At 43.4% G+C, this 13,751-nt stretch overlaps 1 protein-coding gene across 9 annotated transcripts in view; it reads right to left on the bottom strand.

Moving 5' to 3' along the window:
• The window catches only part of LOC131233916 (uncharacterized), a 72,051-nt gene that overhangs the window by 21,385 nt on the left and 36,915 nt on the right, over positions 1-13,751 (bottom strand). For all 9 annotated transcript variants that reach the window (XM_058230774.1, XM_058230765.1, XM_058230766.1 and 6 more), the window contains one exon: positions 3,684-4,141. In XM_058230774.1, the coding sequence (XP_058086757.1) occupies positions 3,684-4,141 (458 nt within the window). The remainder of the gene's footprint in view (positions 1-3,683; positions 4,142-13,751) is intronic.

Here is a 13,751-nt window from a genome sequence, read left to right as displayed (position 1 = left end):
GACCATTCAAAATTATAAAACGAAACGATCTCAATACGTATGTGGTAGATCTTTTACCTTCCATGGGAATTAGTTCCACATTCAATGTGGAGGATCTAATTGCATTTCAGGGGGCCACTGATATATTGTCTAGCCTTTTGCCTAATTATCCTGATTCCCCTTACCTTTCCTTCAATCCATGGCCTCTTCTCGACCCTTCTTCCCAGCCTCTACCTCCCTTACTTACCCTTCCCACACCCAGAGAGGAGATAGATATTCTGGACCATCAGATAGTATCAACGTCGGACGACGAGTTTTAAAAGTACCTGCTTAAGTAGAAGTCACGCCCAACTTTAGATAGTACGTGGCTCACTGAGGAGCTTCAATGAATTGATCCTGACATCTTGGAGCGGTTCAGGAGTTTTGTTTCGCCAGTGGCAAAATCTTCCTAATCGGGGAGAGTTGATGGGGACATCACGCTTACACGCACACCCCCCTACGCACATATGCAAGGAGGAAGGCTCCACCATCGATCTGGATCGATGACGACATCCGTGGAGGGCCTCTTAGTTAGAGGGTTGTACTATGGTTCCTTGGAGTGGACTTGATCATCATGTGGATCCCACCATTGGATCTCATGATCGTGACCCACTACCCTAGATAATCTAGGACTTTATATTTTGGTTATTATCGTTATTAGGAACATCATGAACAGTTTTGATTGCATTGATTAGTTGTTATTTTTTGTTACTTCGTCTCTAAGTAATAGTGTGCGCACATGGCGCGAGTTTTGAGGATTAGGGTGTTCTTATAAATGGGTAACCCCATGTAGGTTTTTTCTCATTGAAGATTATGAATAAAATTTTGCGTTTTCCTGCTTCTCTAATTCTTTGAGTTGAGGAAATCTAATTGGGTGCGAAACCTTCCCTTATTCGAAGGGCTAACTACCGTGATGCGAAGCCACACCCATCCCAAATCGCCCCCACCTACCCTCAATATTCATCATCTCCCACAGCCATCCAATCTTCAAATCCACACCCTTTTGCAGCCAATCCTACCTCTACAACAGATTTGCAGAATCAGGCTCTCCAGGAGGGCTGAAACTTCGACGGAGCACCGTGCATAGACCGGACACCCGATCAGCCTGAAATTTGGTGTGGGTGACCCATCCCTGGCCAACCACACCCTAGGTGGCCAATCCCGGATTCATAGGCCCCACACACGTGCGGGCAGGAACCCATGCACGTGTGCCTGGGCCAAATTGTTGTCCACACGTGTGTACTATTTTCAGGTTCTTATCTCTCCTCTCTCACCTTAAATCCCTACCCTAACCCTAGATAATCCTAAATTCCAAGTTTTATTCCACTTTTGCAAACCCTAGGCTTTCCCGAATTGAAACATGGTGAATCTCTTAGATTGGGGAATAATTCTTGCAAGAGCAGATGAATCTACTCTCCTTTGAGCATTGTTTAGTCTATAATTTTTAATTGATCCAACCCTAACATGTGTAGGCTTGGACCCTCGTAGATTCCCCTTGTTGAATGCTTGATCTTATGTCGGATGTGGAATTTTTGTGATTGTTTCTAAATTGGTATGATCTAAAGCCTGAAATCTTACATATCATATTTAACTTTCATGTCCTGCATCAGCTATCCAGTATCTGCCTCCCAACCATGAAAGGTCCTATTTGGTACTTTAATTTTGAGTGCATTCTTTTTATATATGAGTATCATAGTATATAATTTTATTTTATTTTAAAATACCAATGTTTTATAGTCTATAATATGAGAATATTGACACCACAACTTCAGCACTTGCATTAAATTCCATGTAAACGAGCTGTTCTCCTCCACCTACCTCTTTGAAATCTTTTAATGCATCTCTTCCAGCACGTTATCTGCAATTAGAAATGACCCACTACGCACTGCTTGGTGCATCAGTCAGAAGATCTCCTTGTATGAATGCACAAAGTTGTGAGGCATCACTCCATCCTTAGCTGAATTGTTATGAAAGGCTTCTTATGCAAATAGCTGAAAGTTAGTGTTTATCTAAACAGTAAACTCTCAATTGAATCAGATTCAGCTTCTTTAACTAGGTGTGCTGATCACCCTCCACCTGAAGAGCTCATTTATTGTCAGGGTTCTCTTGCTACTGCAAGAACAAAAGGAGAGAAGGTCCCACGAAGGCAAGAGAGAGGAGAGAATGTTCATCACTTGTAAAATTTCCAGTAATATGTATGCACATAGTGATTGGTGACCAAGAAGTATGCTAAATGGTCACTTTCAATATCTTGGGTCAATAATTCGTGATAGTGGAGAGATTGAGAAGGATGTTATACATAGAATTCAAGTGGGGTGGAAGGAATGGAGATGTCTCTGGAGTTCTATCTGTGATGTAATCGTCATATACCAATAAAATTGAAGGGAATTTTTAGGATAACTATAAGATCAGATATGCTTTGTGGGACAAAATGTTGGGCAGTTAAGGAACAACCTGTTCATAGGATGTGTACCTGAAACGAGGATGTTGAGATGGATGAGTAGACGAGAAAGGATAGAGTTAGAAATGAATGCATTCAAGGGAACCTTTGATTAGCACCAATAGGTGATAAGATAAGGGAAAGAAGACTTAGATGGTTAGGCCATGTGCAATGGAGACCAAGAATTGCACCAGTTAGGAGGGGGTGCAAGTTGAAGGCTCTAAAAGGGCTGGTGGAAGGCCCAAAAGAACATGGGTAGAGGGAGTAAGAAAAAAGACTTGATGGCCAATGGTCTAACTGAAGTTACAGCCCTTGATAGAGTGGAATAGGGGAATAAAATTATGTCGCCTCATTTAGTTGGGATGAAGGTATTCAACACCGCCATTACCATTACAATACAGGCTGTAACGGCGCATTATGGCCTCCATTTTCTTTTTCTTTTTTCTTGTTGGAAAGAAAAACTCGTATTGGCCCCATAATGGGCTGCAACACGTAACAGTTCCAACTTACCGTTATGTAACTGTTTTTGAAAACCTTGGTTGGGGGATAAGGGCATAAGGCTTAAATGATGATGTATGCACATAGCGAGAGCTTATATGCAGGAGTTTTCATCCTAGTATGATTCTTCTAACAATTCCCTTGAGAGCTTGAAATTCAAGCATTTAATCATCGAAGTCACAATTTGAGCAGCCTGACCTTGAGCATTTTCAAAATGTCATCCACCATCCCCACCCATATTCAAAGAGAAAGTGTTGATTGCTGCATTGAGCATGCAACACTTAAACCATCTTGTCAAGTTTGGCTCATAAGTTCAACAGAAAGTAAAAAACTCGGTAACAAGTAACAACTTGGGCCTCAGAAAAACCAAGTCAACTCATTGAGCCTAGTACCATTCACATGAGTTGATCCGATTTCCCATTGAACACACACACACACAAGAAAAAAAGAAAGAAAGATGGAGATAACAAGAAAAGGGCATCAGTACTAAAAGATGCAAAAATTAAGGACAAATTTATGAAATAAGCATTTTGGACTTTCTATAGACATCTATGAAGTTTTGTATGTCATATGGGTATGTAAAAGTGAATATGTATTGTAGCATTTAGTCTGTAAGAATCCAAGAAGAAAAGAAAAAAAGTATTGTACTTTGAACTTCAGTGGACCAAGTGATTCACATGAGAGCCTCTAGAAATACAATTTTTTAAGAATAAGGGAGATAACAAACCATTAATGATTAGGCGGCGGTTTTCTTCATCTTTATGCAAGGTCCGTAAGCTCTCCAGTCTAGCAGCTGCTATCTCTCGATCTGATTCATCTGATTCCGAGTCCTTGCTATCATACTGCAATGCATTCAAGGTTTCAATCCCCAGCCTCTTTTCCTTCTTTTCTGAAGACTTTTTCATTTTCCCCAAAGCTAAATGTTTTCTCATGTTATCTCTTATTTCTTTGGGGACAGCCTCACAACCCTTAATTTCTCCCCTTTTGCTAGCCAAGTGTTTTTTGAAACGAGTAACACCCCCAATCATAGTTCGATGACAATAGTTGCACTGTATATGGTGCCTATGTCCTCCAATCATCTTCCCATGTTGCCACCCTATATCTAGCTCACGCGGCATTTTATTAATTACAAGTTGAGAGTCCAAAGTATGCAATATAGCGACCTCAACGTCACAATCTGCAAACCTGCAATAGTATGCACAAAGAAAAAAGGCAAGACAAATGAGAAATACATAATTGCATAAAATGCCACAAAAGGCATGCAAAAATTCTCCAATTTCACTAGGGCCTGTTTGTATAGTGAGGAAAAAAAATAATTTGTAATGATTATCCAATTATGATTTATCATGATTTCCATGACCACTATAGAAACATGGATTCCTTTTTCAGGGTCTTATTTGGATAGCAAGTGGAAATCTCATAAAGCTCTCAAAAATTTCACCGCAAATCTTGTGCTTAAGAATTTGACTATGGTGTTTGGGAAATGATTGCTTTTTGAAATCCAAGCTATCACGGTATTAAAATATAGTTTCATTAAAGCTGTTTTGTAGAGGAAACGATCACCCCGCCCTCGCTACACAATACAAGGGTGAATTAGTCCGTTATGAAAAAAGGGGCCGTAAAAGGTTTGTATACACCAATACGTTCAATATTGGCACCATTATGGGGGCCGATATGCCGTTACAGGCCGATACAACCATAAATGGGCCAATTTTGATTTTTTTATTATCAACTTTTCTCTCCTTCTCCACTTCTTTATTCATGCCAAGTATGAAATAAGGTTAGAAACTAAGTTTAAACTAGATGTAGGATTATTTTGGAGATCAAAATACAAAATTGAGGACCATGTTGAGAAATATCGAAATCAGTAACTATCACCTTTTTTTTCTCCCACCAAATCTTGCTTGATGTGCGTTCGGACTCTAAATAATGATTTGGTGACGACCTATAATTGTGTCATTAACTCATCATCTCATATGTAGAACTAATCATCTTAATTTTCTATTAGGGAATTTTACCAAAGACTACCTAATATTTTGGAATTTACATTCCAGTACCTTTTTAAAAAGGTTTTCAAAAAACTATCTCATTAATTGATATAATTATCATTCCATTACCTTCTGTCACGGCCATCGTACGAGCAAATGGGTTGGCAGCTCGGGTGGGCCCCACTGTGATTCTTACGTAAAATCCACCCCGACCACAAGGTGCGTCAACCCATGTTAGGACAAGTACGCAAAAATCAGCTCCATCTATAATTTAGGTGGACCACACGACTGGAAAGTGTATGGGGCAATGCTCGCCCTCCAAATTGTTTCCATTAGTGTGGCCCACGTGTACCAAGGATGGGTATGACTTTTTGGACACAAGCCTAAATTTTTGTGTGGAATCTAATGGTTGTAATTGATTTAATATAGTTATCATGGTGGGCCCTGTAAAAATGAAGGGTGGACATCTCTCTACCAACTGTTTCCTTTGGTGTGGCCCATGAGAATCACAGGTCAACCTGATTTTATTATTATTTTTTTTGGAGCCTAGTATGGGACTTTAAATATAATGGCCAGAGTGGACCTTACAGAAACATCATGGTGGGCCCCATCAAAATCAAGAGTAGTGTGTCCCGTACAATTCATTTTTCCTGAATAATTTGTCTTTATAGTTAGAGAGGGATGCCAGGACTTAATTTTAGGCAAGATCCGCCATAATGTGTATGAGAAATCCACTCTGACTATTAGGATGTGCAATCCCAATTTAGGTGTAGAGGTAAAAAATAAAAATAAAAAAAAATCAGGCTGGCTTGTGATTCAGGCGGGCCACACCAAAGAAAATAGCTGGGAGAGAGACGTCCACCCTTGATTTTTACAAGGTCCACCTTGATGATTATATGAAATACACACCAAAATTTAGGCCTAGGGCATAAAAATCAGGCCCATTCGTGATTCAATGGGCCATACTAAGGGAAACAATTTAGAGAGGTTATAGTTGCCTTGCACACTGTTTCCAATCATATGTGGTTCACCTAAATTGCGGATGGGGCTGATTTTTGGGCCCTTAGCCCAACATGAGGTGACACACCTAGTGGTCGGGGTGGAGTTTACAAAGTATCACATTCCACCCAAGCAACCTATCCATTTGCTCGCACACCCACTAATGCAGGAGCATTTTCACACTGGGCTCCAGTGGGGTCGCCTGTTGGATGTAGGGGCACACTCGGGGTGGGTGACCCATGCGATTTGGGGTCCACGGGGGAGGTCTCGTGTTCGAGACTCCTTACCAGGGGTGAGTAATGCGCATTTCACACCGGGCTCGAGTGGAGTAGCCCGTGGGATGCGAGGACACACTCGGGGTGGGCGGCCCATGTGATTTGGGGCCCACGAAGGGGGTTTGGCCGAGGTCCTAACCCATGAGATGTGGGGCCTGGGCTATGAGATAAAGGGATTAATTCGCCATACTCTAACAGTTCGAGCTTTTAGAGCAAGTGGTTAATTGTCCTGCATCAAATTGGTATCAGAGCGGGAGGTCTCGGGTTCGAGACTCCTCACTGGGGGTGATTAATGCAGGGGCATTTTCACACTGGGCTCGAGTGGGGTCGCTTGTGGGATGCAGGGGCACACTCGGGGTGGGTGCGGCCCACGAAGGAGGTCTCGTGTTCGAGACTCCTCACCAGGGGTGATTAATGCGCATTTCACACCGGGCTTGAGTGGGGTAGCCCGTGGGATGCGGGGACACACTCGGGGTGGGCGGCCCATGTGATTTGGGGCCCACGAAGGGGGTTCGGCCGAGGTCTTAAAAACCCATGAGATGTGGGGCCTGGGCTATGAGATAAAGGGATTAATTCGCCATACTCTAACAGTTCGAGCTTTTAGAGCAAGTGGTTAATTGTCCTGCATCAAATTGGTATCAGAGCGGGAGGTCTCGTTTTCGAGACTCCTCATCAGGGGTAATTAATGCAGGGGCATTTTCACACTGGGCTCGAGTGGGGTCGCTTGTTGGATGTAGGGGCACACTCGGGGTGGGTGACCCATGCGATTTGGGGTCCACGGAGGAGGTCTCGTGTTCGAGACTCCTTACCAAGGGTGAGTAATTCGCATTTCACACCGGGCTCGAGTGGAGTAGCCCGTGGGATGCGGGGACACACTCGGGGTGGGCGGCCCATGTGATTTGGGGCCCACGAAGGGGGTTCGGCCGAGGTCCTAACCCATGAGATGTGGGGCCTGGGCTATGAGATAAAGGGATTAATTCGCCATACTCTAACAGTTCGAGCTTTTAGAGCAAGTGGTTAATTGTCCTGCATCACCCACCCAACCCACTGTTGAAAAAAATGTAATGGAAGGTAGCTGAATGATAATTATATCGACTAATGAAGTAGATTCTTGAAAACCTTTTTCATTAAGGTACTAGAATGTAAATTCCATACTAGTTAGGTAGTTTTTTGTAAAATTCCCTATATATTATTAGATATTTAGAAGCCTGAATATGGGAATTTTATTGTTTTAGAGTAAGTCTCAAGTTCATAGTATCAGGCAGCCCGAGACAACATTCTTACTAAAGAATGGCTTGTTACGCCATCAAATACAAGTTAATCATTCCCAAATCCTTGATCCCCGCCCCTCCATATTTTGGTTTACAAACCTCCTTCCAACTAAGAAGATGGAACTTCCAGCCATCATGCGCTCCTTTCCACAAAAAATTCCTCCATCTTTCCAACAGAGCAAGCACCGAGGCCGGGCATTTAAACAAAGACAAGAAATACACGGGCAAGTTCGAAAGTGCCGAATTGATGAGAGTCAATCTCCCTCCCAAAGACAAGTGTCTGCATTGCCAACCTGCTAGCTTACTTTCAAATCTTTCTATGACCTTATCCCAAAGGTGGGTCGCTGGCTTCCCAACACAAAGGGGCGAGCCAAGATATGAAGATGGAAAAGAGCCGATCTTGCAGGCCAACATGTTTGCACAGCGCATCATCTGATCTTCAGGAACATGGATACCCAACATTTCAGTTTTAGCCTCATTAACCTTAAATCCGGAAACCGCTTCAAAGCAAACTAGAATCATACGTAAATCATCCACCGCAATCTCCTTGGCACCACAAAAGAGAATCGTATCATCCGTAAACTGGAGATGACTAATAGTAGCCCCACCATCCGCAACCTAAAAACCACCGACTAAACGTTGCTCTTCCCCTCTAGCCAAAATTCTTCTTAACACCTCACCAACCACCACAAAAAGATACGGGGAGAGAGGGTCTCCTTGTCTAAGACCTCTAGATGCCTTAAGGAAACCTTTCGGCGACCCATTCACCAAAACTAAAAAGGAAGCAAAGCTAACACGAGACCGCATCCAACTTCTCCATTTCTGGCCACAACCCAATATTCCTAGCATATAGTCTTAGAAATCCCATTCTATATGATCGTAATCCTTATGAAGATCCAGTTTGCACACCAAACCACTCTTCTTTTGCTTGAACCTACATTCGTGGGCTATGAGCACTGAATCCAGAATCTATCTTCCCCTCACAAAAGCCCCCTGATTTGCCGAAATAACTTTAGAGAGCACACCTTGGAAACGAATGACTAGGGTCTTCACTAGAATTTTGTAGGGACCTCCTAACAAGCTAATCGGGCAGAAATCAGACAACTGTTCAACCCCTTTGAGTTTGGGAATGAGAGCTATGAAAGAAGCCCCTACTTCAACTGACAATTTGCCACACTCGAAGAATTCAACAATGAAATCCATGTTGTCTCTTTCTATGACATGCTAGAAGATTTTAAAGAACGCGATTGGAAAGCCATCCGAGCACAGGGCTTTATTAGAACTAAGAGAATCAATAGTCATTTTTTACTTCCTCCGTAGAACAATCGGTTTCAAGAGAGGCAACATCATCTTCATAAAGCATATCGAACGGCCGAAATCAAGACGCGACATGTTTCAGCTAGAGAGAAGGGTTTTTGGTAGAAGGAGACTATAACTAGGGCTGTACATCGAGCCGAGTCGAGTCGAGGTGGGCCAAGCTCAGCTTGACTCGTCCATTTTGTACTCGAGTTCGAGCTTGCCCTCGAGCTCAACATTGGAGCTTGGCTTGTTTGCCAAAGCTTTCGAGTCGAGCTAGTGGATCGAGTCGAGTCGAGCTTACCTCAAGTCAAGTCAAGCTTGTTCCTACGTCAAACCAACACCCAACCCGACCTAGGAGCCAACCCAAATCAAGCCAACACCCAACCCCACCCAACCCAACCCAACCCAACCCAACCCAAATTAAATAAATCATTTAAATATTCATTGATAGAGGAAGGTAACCTACCTTTGTGGTGGGTGCTAACTACTGAGAGAGAGACTGACAAAGCTGAAGCGAGTGGCCGATTGCTGAGCCAGGCTAAGATGAGTCGACCAGATGCAGGACGAGTGAGGATCAGGACAGGAAAGGAGAAGGAGAAGGGGAGAGAGGGAGAGAGGGAGAGAGAGAGAGAGAGAGAGAGATTTTGATAGCTCGCTTGGGCGGGCGTGGGCTGCGGTGGGTTGGGTAAGGGAAAGGGAGGAAAAAAATATAGGATAGGGTTGGGACAAGTAGGGTTTTGTTTTAAAATTTTAAAGTATTTTTAATATATATAATATTTGAGTCGAGCTCGAGCTTCGAGTGGAGTCGAGTTGCACTATGCTCAAACTTAGCTCATTTTCAAATCGAGTTGGGTAGTATGGAGCTTGACTCGCCCTGTATTGTCCTTCAAGCCGAGTCAATCCGAGCTAACTCGAGCCGAGTCAAGCGAGCTTTTCGAGCTAGCTCGACTCGTTTACAGCCCTGACTATAGCATCACACACATTGTTCTTGTCCATAACTCTCTCCCCATCCACAAGAATAGAGGTAATACGGTTGCATCTAGCTCCAACACTCGCAATATTATGAAAGAATCGAGTATTTTTATCTCCTGCTTTCAACTAAATGGCTCGGGATCACTGTCTCCACTTTATTTCCTCTTCCTTAGCCTGAACTGCATACTTAGCTTATAAAGCAACCCTCTTCTCCCGCCCTTCTTCGGAAAGGATGCCCGATTCCTCCCGAAAATCTAACTCCTGAATTTTCATAGCCATTTCATCAAATTCAGCCTCTAGAACCCCAAAAACCTCTTTTTTTCTAACCTCAAAGCTTTTCTTTTAGAAACTTGAGCTTGTTGTGTAAGCAAAACCATGCAAGACCTTCAACCGTCGCTGATCTCCACCACTCCGCAACGAGGTCCTTAAAATCGTCGATCTCAAGCTAGGCCGATTCAAAACTGAAGGGTTTGGGGCCCCAATTGTTAGAAGAAACCTCCAAAACAATCGTGCGATGATCATAAATGATTTTAGGCAGATCACGTTGACACAACAAAGGATATTGATCAATGAAATCTGATGAAACCAAAAACTTGTCCAACCTTGAAAGAACAACATTTTGTTAACCATTCGACCATGTAAATTTTGCACCCAACAATGGAAGATCCACCAGATCGTGCTTGCCCACCCACTATGAAAACTTTTCATGCACGAAACGAATGACATTATCCACCTAAGCACCACGAGTACCATTTCCGTTAGAAATTATCCAGATCAATCCAAAGCTCCTACCTCAAGCTGCTCAAACAGGGACCATAAACCGTAGTAAAAATACATTAAAAACCCAATGCGACCTATGAGAGAAGGAATGAGGCAGAAAAAGACCCTAGTAGAAAGTAAGACTTTTTCCAAACATCTTCATTCCAAGCCAACATCACCCCCTAACAGATCCAACAACATCCATAACAACCTATCCCTTATTCTTAATCCCCCACAAAGAATCCAGCATGCCTGTATCAAAGTTCTGCGACTTAGTTTCCTGAATAGAAACTATGTCCGCCTTGACCTTCTTACACAACTTTTCTCACTTGGGCTCGTTTAACCTTACAACCCAAGCCTCTAGCATTCAAGGAGAAGAAAATCATTGAGCAACCGCTCTACCCGGCCTTCCCCTCTTACGTTCAGAGCCATTAATTGCTGAATCATAGTTGATAGAGCATTCCAAACTCAGAAGCTCCTTCCAGCCCTTCAAAGATTTTTTCTTTTGCTTCGTTGGTTGCATTGTCAGATTATTCAACACCGCTTTGGATCTAACAAAATGGAAAAAATCGGTGAGGTCTTCATCCTACTCTCCATACAACATGCCCAACAAACCCCTAACTCTCTCAAGGACATCTTTAGTCCATTTGAATTGCTCGTCAGAAAGAATTTCCTTTTCCGGAAATAGAATCAATACTGACTCTGACCGTAAAGGAAACGAGTGGCCCGAATCAGCAACGGAGTATTTGGCAACATGCAAAGGAGTGACTATCATCACATCCTCAAGGAAAGCAGAAGGATCAACCCCCTTGCCTATCTCTGCACACACTTCCTCCTCGTCAAGCTCCTCTTCTTGAGACAAATGCGCTCTTAAATCATCAGAGGAGAAACTGCTTTGGCTGAAATTCTCCACTGTAAGCTCTCCTATTCTCAACGGAACTATCTGGAGGGCATGAGCTTCGTCTAAAGAGGAAGGGGGCCGATGCCCGTGAAGACTTGTAGAAAGAAGAATGGCAGGAAGGCCAACCTCTCAGACTGAAAAGCGAGGGGGTCGCACGTCAGATTACTAGACGGGTGTGCGTCCAAGAGTTCATATTCCACACGATTCGCATGTGAGACGTGTGCTGGGGATAAGACCAAGGAGTTCGACAAGGTTAGTTCCAACCCTCCACATGTCGATGCTAAATTAGCTGGATTGGCTGACTCCTTACACCTGTCGAGGGATGAACCTAAAACAGTGATCTGAGGATGACACGTGTCCAAGAGGCTCAAGCCGAAGAGACAGGTGCGAGTACAAGATAGGGTTTAGAGCTAGGCTCGAGCAACGATCCTATGGGAATTTCATCGGAAACCAATTGTGCTCCCTCGGAACATCTAGACAGAGTTGAAGTAAGGAGAAACGAACAATCCTCACCTACCCTCATCTGTCTCGACCTTCAGGTGACACATAGCAGGAGGAAAAGAATGAAGGTCACGGGAGCAAACAAATGGTGTATCATCATTTGTTTGGCCATGGCTGCCCAACGAATCCAACCTCTCCCTAGAAGCCCAAATCTCCCCCCACCTCGCATAACGCTCACCTTCATATTCCTTTTCTACTATGGCCAATAGAATATTGTCTCCTACCACAATCCGGATCTCTAAGGGGTCCAACACACTTCACTTTTTTTTTATCTTAATCCGAACAACACCCATCTCCTCCGCTTTCTCCAATGCCTCATCAATATGAACAGTCTCCCCTAAACACGACCCGATCACCAGAAAAACCTTAGAATACCACAGCTCCACCGGCACACCCCATACAAGGAACCAAACGCCTTCTTTGCTGTAGAAAGAACGTACCAACCACTTTTTTAGAGAGATCTAACACATAAGGGGCTCCAGCAAAGAACATCTGGTCGATATTCACATCCGACTTTAGGCATATCCATACCTCCGTAGCCAAAATCGGTTTTAACATGATGTCTTGTTTGTTGAGATTACAAGACTCTAATAGCCATCCTTCGACAGAGGAAATCGTAGTACCTGGCTTTGCAATTGCAACCAACGACCACTGCAAACAGTTGAGGGCATTTTCGACCGCCTTTGGTTTAACTTGAACTACCTAATTTGCTCTCGAGTCCCGCCCCTTTTGTCCAAACCCACTTTCTTCCCTAATGACATTCTCCCCTTCTGAGAGACGAAACGCATCTTGCGCCTCGAAGACCAAACCATCTACAGAACCCCCCAACACTGCTTCCTTGTATGATATGACACCTTTTCCTTTCGCCTCATGAGGGACCTTATCTACAAATTTGGTTGGCTCCTTGCTTTCTCATCAAACAGGAAGAACTTCCCTATTCTCTCTGAAATCCTCCTCTTTCCCCCTTCCCTATTTTTAATTTCCGATCCAAATCGGGCGATCTGGACCTTAAGCTTTATGCCCCCAAAGCTCTGTCCATGCAAAAGATTAATCGCCTTTTGAACTTCATTCATATCACTCATCCGAACAAAAACGAATCCCCGAGACTCGCCTGTAACCCTGTCCCGAGGCATAACCACACTAGCACTGCCAAAGACTCTTGAGAGGTTAATCAGCAACCAACCTTCAGGGAAACCCGTGACAAATAAAGTAGGGAATTCACTTAGTTTTTTTCTTGCTTCTTGAGTCCCCACCTTTTTTCCAATTAACTTCCCTCCTCTTCCACTATGGAGACCTCTTCTTCACAATCCGGCACGATATGAGCATTCCCCAAATCGTTACCACCCTACCCTATGTCAAGATGCTCTAATGCCAGCCCAACCCATGAACTCTTTTCTCCGACAAGAGCTTTTCTATGCTAAGCTACATGCCCTCTGCTCATCATTGTACAAAACCCCGAGGGTGCGCCTCTTCAATCCTCTTTCCCAATAAACGGGAAAACAAGATTACCCCATTCGACTCTCATGAAAGAAGCAAAGTGTACCGGACCCCTCAGAGATCTAGATTATGGCAGGAGAAATGGAAAAGTGTAATGATTACATTAGTAATCCATGACTCTCTTTGCAAATCAAACAAGAGAAAACAATAATTATTATACTTTTACTTTCTTTTTCCATGGATTCCCTCTTACCAAACAAGCCCCAATCTTAAAAATAAAATCCAAAACATAGCTCACGACTCAGTAAGTCGGTTTCATGATTTGGTTGAACTGACAACTCCTTACGGCCCCTTGTTCAGTTGCTAGTTAGTCTCTTTCCCAAAAGTTTTTCT

This window comes from Magnolia sinica, chromosome 18, assembly GCF_029962835.1.
Source record: "Magnolia sinica isolate HGM2019 chromosome 18, MsV1, whole genome shotgun sequence".
Classification (NCBI taxonomy): Eukaryota; Viridiplantae; Streptophyta; class Magnoliopsida; order Magnoliales; family Magnoliaceae; genus Magnolia; species Magnolia sinica.
The sequence above is the reverse complement of the archived record's forward strand: the minus strand, read 5'-3'. Positions and strand labels throughout refer to the sequence as shown.